This window comes from Rousettus aegyptiacus, unplaced genomic scaffold, assembly GCF_014176215.1.
Source record: "Rousettus aegyptiacus isolate mRouAeg1 unplaced genomic scaffold, mRouAeg1.p scaffold_m13_p_11, whole genome shotgun sequence".
Lineage (NCBI taxonomy): Eukaryota > Metazoa > Chordata > Mammalia > Chiroptera > Pteropodidae > Rousettus > Rousettus aegyptiacus.
The window spans coordinates 58,180,063-58,196,413 of NW_023416286.1; the positions used below are offsets into that span (position 1 = coordinate 58,180,063).

Here is a 16,351-nt window from a genome sequence, read left to right on the forward strand (position 1 = left end):
TGGGGAAGAGCTATCAGGTCTCCGCTGCTGTCCCCAGAGATGGATGGCGGAATCCAAGCCTCTTTGAAGGGAGTAAATAAGACCAGGCTTATAATCTGATGAAGGGAGCACTGTGAGAAAACGCAAAAAAATCAAATTGGGCTGAAAAAAGAACAGAACATGGGAAAAGAGGCTTCGATGAGAAAAATAACTGGGAAGTACAACAGTAACAAAAACATGTCATAGAAGAAGGATATCTTTAACAAGTGATAAAACCAGACTAAAAATCTACACAATTCCGACTATATGACATTCTGGAAAAGACCAAACTATGGAGACAGTCAAAGATGAGGAGTTGCCAGGGGTGGAAGGGTGGGAAGGATGAACAGGTGCAGCAGAGAGGATTTTTAGGGCCATAAAACTACCCTATACGATTCTGTCAAGGTGGATGCTTGACACTACACACTTGCCCAAACCCATAGCATGTAAAACACAAAAAGTGAATCTAATGTAAACTATAAATTAACAATACCATGTCAATATTGGTTCATTAGCTGTAACAAATGTACCACGCCAACATAAGAGGTTAACAGGAAAAACTGTGTGTGTGTGTGTGTGTGTGTGTATGTGTTGTGAGGGTTGCAGTGGAAAGGGAGTGAGAATATGGAAATTCTGTGTGAGCTTTCAGCTCAATTTTTCTATAAACCTAAAATTGCTCTGAAAATAAAATATATTAATTATAAGAAACCACAGGTAAGTGAAAAGAGATGTTACCATTACATCTGAGTTTTGTACACCAACCTCACTAGTGGCATTAATGATGGGATATCTTAGATAATTCTTCCTTTTTTTTTGGACATAGGATTCTGCAATCCTAATGGCTTCCCTGGCCTCCGACATTATCCAAAGCGGGAGTGTTGCTTTTTGAATGCCATGAAAAAGCAAGCGGCAGCTTGGTCTGTTAAATAATATCTTGACCTTTGTTAAGAGCAACAGGAAATCTTAAGTAGGTTTAGAGCTTATCTTTTCTGTGCCATGCACCACTCCTTCCAAATCCTCCCCTTGTCCTAGCTCATGAGATATAATTCTAAGGGGAAAAAATTAAACATACAACTTAGCCAAATCTTTAGGAATTCAAACCCCAACAGTAAGTTTTATTCCATGAGTGCCTCATATATAGTACTAGCACTGGATGTATAGACGGATGGACTGAAATGCGGGCAGTGTGAGCAACATGCCTTCTTTAAGGGGTTAACTTGCTCTGGGCAGTTATTAGTTAAGGTTATTGGAGAGGTTCTGGGCAGTCAAGATACAGGAAGATTGCTTTAAAATGCAAATATAGATATATTTGTATTCAAAGGATATTGTGTAAATGAAAACATTCCATGTTAAAGGAATTATTAATATATTAAAATGAAAATTTGAGATATACGAGGTGGGGCAGATCTCAAAAATGAGGTAGAATATTGGTTCAATATGTACTAACTTCTTTGGCTATCTTGTATAACTAGTTATTGCTGGATGGTTAAAAATATATTTATCTTGTACACTGACTTTTTCAAGTCATAGCATTGACTGGAATTCCTACACAGCTTCGAATCCAATATTTTTGTCATGCTTACAAGCCAAAACAACTGACTAAAAATGAAATGTTCAGTCAACTAATGTTTTGTGTACATAATTTTTAAAAACAAGTTTTGAATGATCTGTTCACAGAGAATATCTGTTGTTTTGGTTATAACATAAGAGCTTTTGAAGAGAAAAAGTATGAAAAGTGCTTCTGCCAAGGTGTTTGGATTTTCTGTTATGCTTCACAATGAAATGACCTAGAAAGGACAGGTGAGTTTACCTGCGCGTAGTGCTAGGTGTAGACTGTCATATCATGGGAAGGGATTACAGTCTGCAGCTCCAGCATGCTTTCCCCTGGTGAACCCGCTCCGCCCAAGTCCCAGAGCAGCTCACCTTCATGGCCTGAATGTTCTTCAGCATGACATCTCCGATTCTTTGGTAATCTCCTCTGATGTGAGCATTTGAGCGGCCTTCCCTGAGAGCAAGGGCAAAGGGTTGGAAACCAAAGCATTAGTACTGAAGCTGTTACCAGAAAACGTCCCCGCCCTAGGTCACAACACATCGACCTTAGGTCTTCCTTTCCAGTTGGTTATTTGTACCTCTCCCCGTTCTGGGTGTCACAGAATTTTAGCACTGGGAAGAAACTTGGAAATTACCCCAGTCACTCGCAGACAAAGAATTCCACTTGTGCTTTGAAAGAGACAGGGAAGAACCATTTTCTGATCGTTTTAATTTGGTCTCATTTTACATTTTCTTTCCTATCCACACTTGGGTGATTTCAGTGTCATTAGAACGTCATGGAGATTACTTGTAGTAACTAGCTCATAAAACTAGAGTGTATCCCACAGACTAGGACTGACAGACACTTGTAAGAAGCAAGACTTAAGCCTCAAAATCAGAATTTCTGCTCCCAGGAGTCCTTTAGCCTGAAAGCAGACAAAGAGTTGTGTGAAAAGCTTTCGGGAAGAGAAAAATGTATTTGAGAAAGTGCAGGAGACCCATGCATGGAAGTGAGAATGGGGGAACTGACCCAGAAGAGGGCAGGATTAGTGTCCCAGGTACAGAGAGGGGAGGGAGAGGGACCAAGGTCTTCCCCCAGACATGCTGGGTGGCAGATGGCAAAGATGTGGGCATTTTCAGCAGAGTACTTGGGTATATATTCATATTTCTTATATTCTTATATAAATATATTCATATTTCTTATAGCTAGCTTAGTGCTTTAGCCAATGTTGATAATCCAGGGACCTAACCAGAAAAAAGAAGAAATACTAATAATGGTAGCTATTACTTACTGAGTTCTGTCCACTGTGCCGGGCACATTATAGGCATTAACTCGTTTAATGCTCATGGCAGCAGTAGAAGGCGGGTACCATTATCACCCTCACTTAACAGCTAAAGAAACTGAGGCACAAAGAAACTACATAACTTGTCTAATGTCAGTTACTACAACATAGTGAGCTTTGTTCTTGAGCCCAGGAGTCTTGTTTGAGTCTACACTCCTACAGAGGATATTAGTGTTTATCTGCAAATTTTCCTGATGGCAAGAAAAGAATTTCTCAGAGATAATTAAGACATGATTTTCAACAACAAACTGGGCTAATATCTTCAAACCAACTGTTCAGGATAGCTAGAGGCCAACTTAAATGAAAAAGATGAATTAAAAAGAGAAAAGGTAACAACTTTTTCTGGTATGAGGCTTCCAAGGTGTTCAGAGTAGAACAAAGCGACCCAAGTCAGGATGAGTGATTGACACCCCACATACAGATGCCACCATCTGTAGCAACGAGAGAAATGACTTCCATCTCGGTGGAAGCAGTGTGAGAACTCGGAGCCTTCTGGAACTGTTGGCTCAGTCTCTGATTCATCAAGGATCTCAGATGGGGAGAGGAGGGCAGGAGGGAACACATGTGCATAATGAAGCAAACCCGGGGTGAACAGATCAAGGCAGACAGACACAGAGGGGCGGGCCCCTTGCTTGGCTCCTGGCTGCACACACCATGAGATATTCCACTGGTTCTAACTAAGCACATATTATAAATTACATCATGGGAGACAGAGCACCCAGAGCCATTAGGCAATTCAAGCTCCTCTAAAATATAAGAGAAGAGAGCATCCATCGCCCTCAGCCCCTTCCTGGGTCTTCAATGGCTCCTCTAGGTTGTGTTTCTGCAACCTATTCCATTCTCTTCTAACCTTACATAGAACTCATTCCTCAGTCCTCCTGCTTCCTCTGGCTGCCCACAGAAACACTGGTAGCAGATTGCTGTACTTACTACTCACTTCTCTGAATTAAAATATGGATTCTGTCCTCCCCAGTCCTGAAATGGTTCTGTGGAAGCCTGCTATCACCCTCACAATGAACTAAACCACCGAGGTACCGTCCCTCCTGCTCCTAGTCGACCTCTTTGGGCTAGCTGCCCCCAAGCTTCCTAGCACTCTGCTCTTCAGCTTCTGGAAGCCTGTGTCTCCAGGCGCCCTGATTTCTCCTTAGGTTAGTTCTTCAGCCCTCTTTGCCAGCTCCTCCTCTTCAGGTTAAGATGACTGTGTTCTTTGGGAATCTATCAGTGGTTATCTTCCCTCACTTCCTACTTTTTCCTATGTAATTCCTTCAGTTCTGCATAGTTTCAATTCCTGATGCCAAATCTATACCCAAATGTTCTTTGTGGCTATTGACCCAGGACTGTATTTCTCATACCTTCCAGAGGGTTCTACATGAATCACCACCCCTACGGGTATCTCAAACTCAAGAGGCTCCACACAGAGTTGATTACCTTGTTGCCCAAACCCAATCTTCTTCCTATATTTTCTCCCTTAATGATACACCTGTTCTGCCCCAGGCTCAAGCTAGGGACCTCAGTTATCCTCACTTGTTTCTTCTATCCCCGCCCAATGGATTGCATTCTCCATCAAATGGAAAATGCTCAAGCATATGACATAGACCCAGGCTCTGCTAATCATTACAAGTATTCCGCCCCATCAGCTGCAGGGTTGAGGCACCCCTGGATTTTTGGCAAATGATCATTAGTCAAATCACTGTTTAGGTGTTTATTGGTTGGCCATTCTGTTGATCCTGATGTGTGGCTGGGCTTGGTTGAGAAGTTACTAGTTGCTCTTCTCCTTGCCCCTGGGAGCAGAAAGGAACTCCAGCCCCAAACAATGGAGTCTTTCTGGTATTGAGAAACACTGACCCCTCTGCACCATCATCACGGGATGCTCTTTTAGAAGCTGGAAAGTTCTCCTTCCTTTTCCACTACTCCCCATGCCTGAGCAACAAAAGAGAACCTAGCAATTGAGCCAGAAAGACTTGATTTTGACTAAATACCATACAGTAATAAAAGGCCAGACACAATTTACACTTGATTTATGGGAATGTGGCTATTATCTGGAACTTAAATAACTGACCCCTGAACTTTCAAATGGGCACGCCATTTGACAATGCACATAAGGAAAGTCTTCAGTTCAAAGGACATAATTTAGATATATTTAGTGAAAGTCCTCTAGACTGGGTGAGCAAGAGGAGGAATGGAGGTCTCTCGCTTCTGTCGATAATGAGCAATTTCCTGCCTCTCACAGGTAACGCCCCGACCCAGGGGAAAAGGAAGTGCTGAAGGCGGACACTGGGGGCGGGGCGGCGAGCGGTGGCGGAAGCCAGACGTTACTGACTTCATTTCCTTTCTTCTTATGCCAAGTATTTATTAAAAGACATACTGATATTAAAACCCCCAATTAAGGGAGATATTCTTGCTGCATTGGTTTCCTAGTAGAACCCTATCTGCTCCCCTAAGTCCTTAGCATCTTTATTTAGCTGTTGGAACTGCTCTGAGTATCATGTCCCCTGTGCTACTGGGAAGATGCTGATATCAATAAATTCAGAGGGGGCAGTTCTAGGTGGTGCCATGAAACCAAGCTGGGACCCTAAGTTAACACGACCAGCACGGCAGCTCTGCCGCCACTCTCCCCCTGCTCCCCCCGCCCTCCGACCGCATGCCCTCCCTGCAGCAGCGCACACGACAAGCCCCAAAGCCCCAGCGCTGTACGGTTCCACAACCGAGTCAGGCCATGGGAACGACGCCCCAAACTCCTGCTGCCTCCTACAGAAATAACGTCATGTTTTTACTTCCTCTACATGTTCGTGCCACCAAATCTACGAGCCCAAAGCATTTGCTTTATTACGAAGAGCTAAAAGGTCATTTTATTATCGAAAACATGAAAAGTAATTATAATTCTTCTGGAACACCCTCCGGATGTTAACCTCACAAGAAAGGGGTCCTTGTTTGGAGGACAGGGCCACATATTTGTTGTCTGTGTAATTATCACGCAGCAACGAAGCTGAAAATTCTCTTGACAATTTTGCTTCAGAAATCCATGTACGTGCTAAGAAGCCTCTTAGATGCTAAGCTCTGACCCATGCACCATAAATACTGGACTCCCAGGATTAACTAAATGTGATCTCAGCACATGGTTGAACACACACACTCACCACTACGTGAGCTGGACAGTAGCTCGGCAAAGAGAAGAGCAGACAAAGAGAAGAGGAGGAAGAGGATAAGAGAACAGGGACCAGTTCTCTGTGGGAGGGCGGCTGACCAACAGCGAGGCCATGCACGAGGCTGTGTACGAGGGGCAGAAGGAGAGCTCACAGGGCTTTGCCTCTGAGCGTCAGGAAACACTTTCTCTGGCTGTAGATGCAGGTGGGGCAAGGCCGGCAGGAAAAATTGCCACTTTGTCCCGATCCACATCCTCAACCCCAGGGTCAACATACAATCCACGTGGAACCCTAAAAGAGACTGAATTTCTAGTGTGCTGCTGATCTTGGTGGCGATAGAATCCCCAGCTATTCCACACAGTATGGTGTGCACTGGGGAGCCATGCCCCCTGGGACAGGACACTGGGCCTGGCTTCGGGCAGGTGTCGGAGGAGATCCTTTACCAGGGAAAGTAGGCAGTGGCTGACCCACTGGGCTTTCCAAGTAGCCCAGTATTAATTGAAGCATGCCCTCCCCTTCTCATCGAAAAAAAAAAAAAAGAAGCGCCATCCCATCAGATTGAAACCCAACAGCGAACTGTGCCTCGCCTCTGGGAGCTGCAGGGCCGACTTTTCCCCTGGCTTTGTGTCTAGTACTCCCTGGCCCTGGGAAAATGTAATTAACTCTGTGAAGCCTCATTTGCGAAACAAACATCACATCCTCATTCTTACTATTTTCTGGTTTCTATGATTCTAAATGAAAAAAAAAAAAGTCTGTAATTACGTGTGTTTGTGTATCTATGTAAACAAAAGGGTAATACGTAAATAAGTAAATGTGCAAAGACAAATTTTTCATTAATATGTGGGATGGGGAGAGTGGCAGAGTTCAAACAGGAAATATATTCGCTGGAGTTATAGATTACAGTCATATGCCACCTAACGACAGAGATACGTTCTGAGAAATGCGTTGTTAGGCGATTTCGTCACTGCGAACATCACAGAGTGCCACAAACCGAGATGGTGCAGCCTACTACACAGCCAGGCCCAGAGAAACACCCTTGAGTCTTGTTTTCTTGACAACTACCTCAACGCCTGAGTCCTAAGAAAGCAGGTGGTGAGGGACATAGCGTGTTGGGGCATCCGGGTGTGAAAGCGTCTGTCATCCCTCTGCCACTCCCGAGCTCCTCCCCTTCGAGCCTCTGGAACTGTCCAATACGGTATCCGCATATGCTATTTAAATTTCAACTTTACTTAAAATGAAATTTAAAAATCCAGTTCTTCAGTCATACTACCCATACTTCAAGTGCTCAGTAGCCACATGTGGCTAGCGGTTATTCTGTCGAACAATGCAGACAGAGGATATTGCCATCATCGCAGGAAGTTCTATGGGAAAGCATTGCTCTAGACAGAACCAGAGAATAAGTAAAGTTAACAGCTACTTCTCCAACCTCTAGGTTCATGGCCTCCACAAGGAAAGTAAGAAATGGGGTGTAGTCCTACCTAGCTTTATGCTTAACCACTTCTGGCAAGGCACTCTTCCTTTTGGACATTTTTCATAGGGGAAAAAATGGGGATAATTCCACAAGATTGTTTTGATTGTCAAATGAGATAATTTAAGGGGAAATGGTTTAAAAGATACTGTAGAAACGCAAGGTGCTTGACTGTGCATATGTCTAGTCCTAAAGCTGTGATTTTCTTTTAACATCTCTAGAATACTGATAATGATTCCTGTTCTGAGAAAATGGTCAGATATTCATTGACCTCTTGGCTTGGCATAAGTAGAAAACAAGACAGGATCTCTTGAGGTATCCCCAGGCCCTGCTTTCTAATCTTATCGGGCTTGTTCTGGTACCTCCTTGCTACAGAGCAAAACAGAGGATGTAAGCACGACGCAAGCTCTCGAAGAACAGGCCTGCTTTGTTCACTGAACACTGAGAAGAGTAACTGATATATAGTAGGGACACAATAAATATTTGTTGAATAAATGAAGGAAGACCCTGGCCAAGTTTGCTGACACGAGGATTTGCATGGACTTTGCTAAAAATGAGCAAAAAGAAAAGCAAAAGAACCTGGGCTCTTCCGTTGGTTGGTGGATTATGAGGAAGGACAGTACCAGAGTAGGAAGAAGAGGGGTAGCTGCAAATGTGTTTGCTGGGGAGGGTCTCAGTTACTGTGTGTTGACTGCCACCATGTTCTAGAAACCCTGTCAGACGCTTTACAAACTCCTTTCCTTCATCCTTCATCAGCAAGTGATCACTATTTCCACTTTGCAAATAAAGAAACTGACGTTAGATAGGTTTAGTGACTTGCCCAAGGATGCCCAGTGGAAGTGGGATTTGAAGGAAGGTCTGTCTGACTCCAAGGGCTGTTTTTATTTCCCTCCAAGGCCTAAAACTGATAGTGTAAATACACGAGCCACGGCTCAAGGCTCTGGGGTGCAGAGATGGCTCCTGCCACCAGAACTCAAGTGTACAAGTGAGAAGGAAAAGGGAGAGTCACATTACAATCTTATCCCTGGCCACACAGCCCGTGTCCTAGGTGTGCTTTGGCATGAGCGGCACAAGCTAGCAGGCGGCGACTACTTTAGATCACGCAGAGATGAGGTTTGCAGGGAGCCCGGAAGTCGCTCTCATGTTACAAGTGAACAGCAATGAGGCTGCTTCTTGGGGTTCTTTCCCTCTAAATGTTAGGCCTGAAGCCATTCGGGGTGTTTGTTATTAATAGTAATGCCATCAACTTTCCACGTGAATATGGTTTTTTACATGTGTAAAAAGCACTGTCCAACCCCATTCACCAGGCCCCCTCTGCTTTGAGGCTTTGAAACACAACAATACCAAATATATAATTCTTTAAGATTTACCCTTGAGGAAACCAAGACATTTTCATGCATTTGCTCTTTAAGCATTTTGAGCGACTATTCTGTGACAGGCCCTGTGTTCGTTGTACTATTCCTTTTTCATTTTTTAGATCAATGCTGTCCAAAAATCTTTGTGATGACGGAATTTTCTTTAAATCTGCTACTCAATACAGTAGCCACTCACCACATGGCTAGTGAGCCCTTGAAATATGGCTAGTGTTACTGAGAAAATGAGTTTTAAATTAATTTAAATTGCTACAAGTGGCTAGTGGCTACCCTACTGGATAGTGCAGCCTCCGATGTCTTTGATTATTCTTTTCTTATATTGTTTTCCATTTGTAAACTGTTTCAAAAATCTTTGAGGAAGATAAGGCAAAAAAGGATTTAAAACCATAATAAAAATGAGCCTTAAAAGTTGTGATGCAGTTTACAAATGAGAAAATCAGCCATTCATCACACACAGACACCGTTCTGAGTTCCAAGCTACACTAAACGGCATGGGAATGGTTCCCCCTGGAGGAACCTAGAGTTTTGGCAGAGTGGTAAGACGTGTGTAAGGAACTGAGATTCCAGTTGAAAAGTAGTTGGTAGATGACATAAAAAGGCTGATAACCATCATGGGAATTCAGAGGCGAGATGGAGGTTGGAGGCGGGAGAAGGGAGGTAGAAATCACACTTCTGAATCTGGTTAACTCGGTTTTACAGGGAGAAAAATCAATGCGGTTAGTTGGTTTTGTTGGACTAGAGTGACTTGGGATTCCTGACACACAGGGCTGTAACCCTGACTTCCTGCTCAAGCCCGAATCCATGGCTGCTGGAACGTTGGAACCATTCAAAGCTTCTGAGACAGGGGGATACATCACACGAGAATGTTCCAAGAGAAAGGGCACTGTGGTTGATTTTACCAAAAAACCGTAAAAGTTTTCATTGCCCCTTTTATCACCCCCACATTGTCTGTATTAGGGAAAACAGGGGACCTCCATGCTGTAAGAATTAGCTGATCACAAAGTTTGTGGGGTGATAATTATTACTCCAGAAAATAATTACAGGAATTCTCCTCAATGAACTTTTACAAATATTTAGATCTTGGGCACCAGCAAAATAGGATGAAAATCAGATCCTTTCTTGACGTGGATGTGGGAAATAATCTACAGATATCAACTCTGGGGGAAGCAAAGCTTTCGTAGCATGTAAACCGTCTGTGCGGGCAAAGCCAGCCGGCGCTTCGCTGTGTGGCGGCAACCGTCAGCCACTGGTGACTTTTCAAAAGGACAAGGTCCGGGTCTGCTCTGTCCCCCCCGGTGACGCAGAGGTGAAGTGTGGTGGTGCCAACTCTCAGAACCGAGGGGAGGGTGAGGTGGGTGTGCATGTGTGTGCACATGCGTGGGACATGGCGTGAGCTCAGGCCTGGTTCGAACACCTGCATCGATGACACAGAGACACTGCCCCTTGGAGAGAGAACATTGTGAAAAACCGCTTCTGACTGAAGGTGGAGCTCTCTTTCTGGGTAGTGGCCACTGCAGGACACCCCCAGGGGCCTATACAAAATGGAATCTCTGCACGCCCAGCTCACAGGAACCTCAGGAGTGCAGCAAGCGTGAGAAAACAGGCTGTCCCACCAGAGGCCCCTTCTGGCTTTCCCCATCATAATCCCACATCTAACACAGGCCAGAGAAGGCGACGAGTACTAACATCAGAGGTCTTCGCCTCAGCAAAAAAGTGCAGCATCTCACCGACTGGGATGGTCACCCACAATATCCCCCTTACTGGGTCACTTACAAAAAGTAAAAAGTCTATCGTCATTTCTCATCTGTTGCGTATAAAGCCCCACTGGCCTCCCAGAAGGTTGGGCAATAAAGGGAAACAATAATGGGAGATGAAAAGAGCCAAGAATGACGAACATGATAAGTGAAACGTGAGCATTGTGAGGTCTGCGGTCAGATGAAAAAGGCACCTGCTAAATCCCGCCTCACCCTCAACAACGTCTGAATTAATAAGAGATAAGAGCTGAACTCTCCCCTCAGCATACATACGATTTGAGCTGTAAACTGAGGTCCTCAGCTCCCCCTAACCTGTCAAGGCCTGGCTGCAGATGCTGACTCGGTCAGAACGAAGGCCGTTCCATCAGGGAACACACCTGCCACCACCGCAAGCTTCACACGTGTCCATTCGGGAAGCACTTGGTCAGCGCCTCACGCAGAGTCACCGCACAGGCCAGCGGCCCTCAGGTGCAAGGCACTGTCTTGAAGCCTCTGGTTTTATCCTGCTCTGGCTTCCCTATGATTTTTTCTATTTTTTAAAAATTGTAACACACACACACATATAAAACAAAATTTACCATCTTAACCTTTTTTAAATATACAGTTCACTGACCTTAAAGTATGTGCACATTGTTGTACCACCACCATCATCGTCCATCTCTAGAAGTTTTTCGTCTTCCCAAAACAAATTCCATATCCCCTGAACAATAAGTCTCCATTTCCCTCCCCAGCCCCTGGCAGCTATCATTCTACTTTCTGCCTCTAAGCACCTGACTATTCCAGGAACTTCATGTAGGTGGAATCCTACAATATTTGTCCCTTTTGTGACTGGCTTATTTCACTCATCATAACGTTCTCGAGCTTCATCCCTGTTGTAGCACGTCCTTCCTTTTTAAAGCTGATAATGTTCTACTGTCTGTATCCACCACGTATGTTTATCCATTCATGTGTTGGTGGACATTTGGGTTGTCTCCACCTCTGGTTACTGTGAATAATGCTCTAGTAATATTGATGTACAAGTGTATTTCTGCCCCTTGTGTCATTCTTTTGGATATACACCTAGGAGTGGAATTACTGGATCATATGGAAATTAGTTCTATGTTTAATTTTTGAGTTAAATATTTCGTTCATTTTTGTCCTATAATTGTTCACTGCTGCTCCTTTAAAGATGTTCTACTTAGAAGGGGGAGGTGTGTTACACAATTTTCTGACCCTCAGTCATCTCTACTCCACTTCAGTGACTAGAGTGTCATGGTGAGACAAAACTGCTTCACGTATGAAATTCTTGACCACGACCCACAAGAGTGTCACTGGTGTGGAAGAGCCTCCTTTTGCCTTGGAGGGACCTCCGATCCCTTGAGGATGCCCTCCTCACCCCTCGTCCCTGAAGGACTCTCGTCCGTCCTGAGCCTGGTCCTGCACGCCAGGGAACTCCTTCTGCCCTCCCTGCCACCACTCTGGGACCCTCTGCCCCTGCTGCCTCCTTTATTCAAATCTCTGGTGGCTTTTTCTGTTGCCTTTGCTGGCTGGCTCTTGCTCTACCACAAACTATGGAAAGTTGCCAAGAGGTGTATTGGGTAAGATTCTGTCCCTGGCTCACTTTTGTCTTATCATTCTCTTCCTTAAAGATCCTTCTTTTAGATAATTTCCAAATCTATGCTGCTGAATCTGATTTCTTTCCCCAGCCTGAGAGGAGCGTTTCCAACTGTCTGTAGGACTTCGTTATTAACCTCTTAAATCTGACATGTCTCAAAGCAAGCTCATCTTCCTACCCATTTCCTTGCTTCTTCCTTTAACTCCTCTCTTCATTTCATGACCATCCTCCCAGTTAAACCTGGCTCAAAGCTCCAGGAACCGCCCTTTCCCTTCTCCTTTGTCCCATGAGCCCTGACTTGTCTGTATGGTGACATCTCCACATCCAGTTTTTCCAGTTCTCCTGGCTAGACTTCTGCACTCCTTCCAAGTGACTCCAACTCAAGTTTCTTCAAACAAAACAACAAATGCAGCTGATCTTTCTTGGACACTCTAAGTGCCCACAGCCTATCGGAGTGCCTCACTGTGTGACTCCTCCCTGGATCCCAGCTCCCTGCCAGCTGCAAGCTGAGTTTTGTGCACTGAAGGATCTGCCAAGGCACCCTGTACTGGAGCAGGTCTTCATTCATCTCTGGGGGATGACTTGGCCAGTTTCTGCTCAGCACCTGCCTGTCATTTCAGGGCTGGAATGTGGGACTCCTGCCTGAATGCCAAAGATTGAAGTGGCTTTCTCTGAGTGCATTTGAACAGGTGAGTAAAATGTGCTTGCTTTCAAAAGGATAAGCATTCTTCATGTTTTCAGAAGTCATTAAACCTGTTTTCTTGTTTTTAAAGAAACAGAGTAACTCGGGCTTTGAGCAGGATGAAATGGTCCATCCTTTTCTCAGGTGTGTTTACTTAGGAGAACACAATGTTTGGACAGGAGCAGGTGTGTTTACTGAGCTGGGGTTTAGCCTAGTCACGTAGGAAAACTTCCTCGTAATTTTTTCCCCCTATAATTTCTCACTGTTGATGAAAGTATATGACAATCTAACGTAAGAGTGCAAAGGAAAAGCATGTTGGCTGTGTCATTTAAGTAACAAATGTGGGGGAACTTTATGTACAAAATACACTTTAGATTTCTTTCCACTAACAATAATAATTTAAAGTATCGCTGAATGAAGTCTGGAGTTTAGTTAATATTCATGTACCAACCTTGGTTTCTTATTTTTGACAAATGCGCGTAGTGATGTAAGAAGCTGACATGGGGCAGGGTAGGGACGAGGAGTGTGCAGAAACTCTATCGGCAAATTTTCTCTAACTCCAAAATTATTTTAAAATAAAACCTGTATTTAAAAGAATGATCAGCTTCCCCTTACTTCTATATGTGGGGCAGAACACTAAGCCCTTTACAAACATTGTCTCATTTAGTTCATGCAAAAGCCCACTGAGGTGGAGACTGCCCTCCATGTTTTACAGATGAAGAAATGAAACTCCGCAAGGCCCATGGACAGATAGATCTTAGGTGGTGGTTTGATGGCGAGTGTGGACCACAGCTTTCCCAATCTACATGAGCCAATTGGTTTTCCGTATCACAATATGAAAAAATATAAATATACATACACATATATACACATATACATACACACATGTGGCCTCAGTCAGTAACTCGGCGTGAAATCCTTTCTTAATAAATTTCCCTGTGATGCAGTCAATAAACTTCCCTGTAATCCATTCTCATTGAATATATTCACCCACAAGTCACCTCTTCCATGCAAGCTTTAATGGCCCACGTGTTCTCCAAGGCAGACCTGGCCAGTGACACTCTGTGCCCACATTGGACATGGCACACGCATCCTTCCTCTTCCTCTACGTGCCTGCCTCCTCCTCTGAGACTGCAAGAACCCAGTGGGCAAAGCCTAATGCTCACACACTCACCTACCCACTTATGTATTTATTCATTCATTCAGTATTTATTCATTGCTTATAGAAGAAATACGAGTTAAAATCAAAATGTAAATTGAAGAATCACAGAATCTTAGTTCATCAGAGGCATTCCACACCAGCTGTTCCAGAAAAGGTATTCACTATAATCACCCCCTAGAAGCACTTCAAAAATATAAATTTCTGGGTCTCACCCCAAAGTTCTGATTCAGGAGGGATGGATGGGGCCTGATGATCTGTAGTTTTTCAAAATTCCTTCTGGCAGTGACCCAGATGCACTGTCAGGTTTGAGGTTCCATCCACCAGATAAATACCTTCTGGAAATGGACAGTTGACCTCTGTGCACGAAGCCCTGGAGTGCAGGGGCTCACTATCTCACACGGCCGCCTCTCATTGCTAAGTGGCACTTGGCATCAGGAAATCCTGTCCCATATTCAGACATGATGTGCCCTGTTGGAAATGCACTCCTTTGCTTAAATCTTGCCCTCTGGTACAACTAAGAAGACATGTACTCCCTTTTACATACGACCAACCTGAAGAGAGCCATTATATTTTCTAAAAATCTTCTTTCCTAGACCAAATACCCATTGTTCCAACAATCATTTTTTAAAAAATAAAATGTGAAACTCAGAACTGGGTAGAGTATTCTAAGGAGCTCTGAGCCTTGATGTTGCAAGGTGGAGTCATTTTCTATGCTCTGGTCTCTTTCCAATGAGGCAGTCTAGAGCAAAGGTTCTTGACCTTGGCTATACACCAGAATCACCTGGAAAGTGTTAGGAAATACTGATGCTTAGGTCTTACTTCTCAGAGATTCTGATATACTGGTTGGGGTTCTGTGTGGTTATCAAGGCTTTTTATGCTTTTAGGTGATGAGCGGCTAATGTTGACAGTTACAGATACAGACACTGGTTTCTCTGTGTTATTCTACTGGCTCATACTAAATTCATTCACATTCAGCCTTTTTGCCTTGAATCTCTGCCAAGCCAGGTCTTCCTCATCATGTGCTTGAGGAATTGATCAGTTGAACTTAATGGCAGACTCTTCCATTTATTCCATCAATTTGGGTTGTGTCTACTGGTGCGGGGCTATTGAAGGTCATATTGACTGAGCTGCATATTGACTATCTGCTATCACCTTGGCTTTGATTCTTTTATATGTTTTCTGGTATCTTCATATAAAATATGAATAAAATTATAGATCTGTGAAAGATATTCTGTTGAAAATCCTCTGGGAAACTAATGACAGTAGCTGCTTTTTAATCAAGTGGATATTCTTTCACGGATAATGGCCAGATGCTAAATGTTTATGCTCACAGATAAATCCAAGGATATGGTATTTATTTCTAGAATGAAATTCAGCTTTCTGAAGTTCTCTCTGGTGGCAGGAGGTAGCTGAAGTCACCAAGCTGGGTTGACAGGGAACTGCCAATGGATGACATTTCCTATGTGTGACCTCCCCAACAACACAAATCAATAACCATGTGGACTGAAGCTGCTATAGGGACACCAGCTCAGGATGCTCTGAGTCTGTGGGAAGGCTGAAGGCTATTCTAACGTACATCTCGCTGGCTAGAAAACAAGGTGTAAAGTCTTTGACTCCATTGTGAAAGCTTCAATCATCTTTGTAGAAATGATGAAGCAACACAGTACAACACAACTGATTTCCAGGTAAACAAAATGTGGAAGGTAAAATAAAATTAGATTTTGCAGAATTTTTTTTTTAATTTTGAAAAATGGTAGTTCTCTTACATTCACAGCACCATCCTAGAGTACGACTCTAAAGTGGCATCTGTAATCTTTCCCCATGTTCGGTGAGGCTGATGTTGTACCTATCATTTCTCAATCCTGGCTGTACTCTCCTCCTTGGGGCATCTCCGTCAAGCCTCCCACCTCCTTCTATCACAGGAGAGAGAACTACACATGAATGACCTCCAGGTATAAGAACTATACAAAGCCAGGTGCGCGAGCACGTTCTCCTCACAACGAAGGGGAGCAGCTCTGCTAACCTGTTAAGCTGATGCTTGAATCTCATGATCTGGGGTCACCTGGGGCAAGACAGCACATCCAGGGTTCCTTTAGGTTCTATAGTCACTAATGCCCCGGAGATCATTTTCGACCAAATTTCAAATGTGGATACGGTATATATACAAATGGGTTCCATTTCTGCCAAAAACACAGTTGAAGCCTTTGCTATTTTTTTCCTGGCATTTTTTAAATGCATGTTTAGTAGACAGTCAACTCCCCATGTATCTACATGTTACTGTCTT

General features: G+C 43.8%; 1 protein-coding gene across 1 annotated transcript in view; it reads right to left on the bottom strand.

Annotated features, from left to right (window-relative positions):
- The window catches only part of FARP1 (FERM, ARH/RhoGEF and pleckstrin domain protein 1), a 265,054-nt gene that overhangs the window by 22,044 nt on the left and 226,659 nt on the right, over positions 1-16,351 (bottom strand). Inside the window, exon 17 of the mRNA XM_016123131.2 lies at positions 1,942-2,023. Coding sequence (XP_015978617.1) covers positions 1,942-2,023 — 82 coding nt within the window. The remainder of the gene's footprint in view (positions 1-1,941; positions 2,024-16,351) is intronic.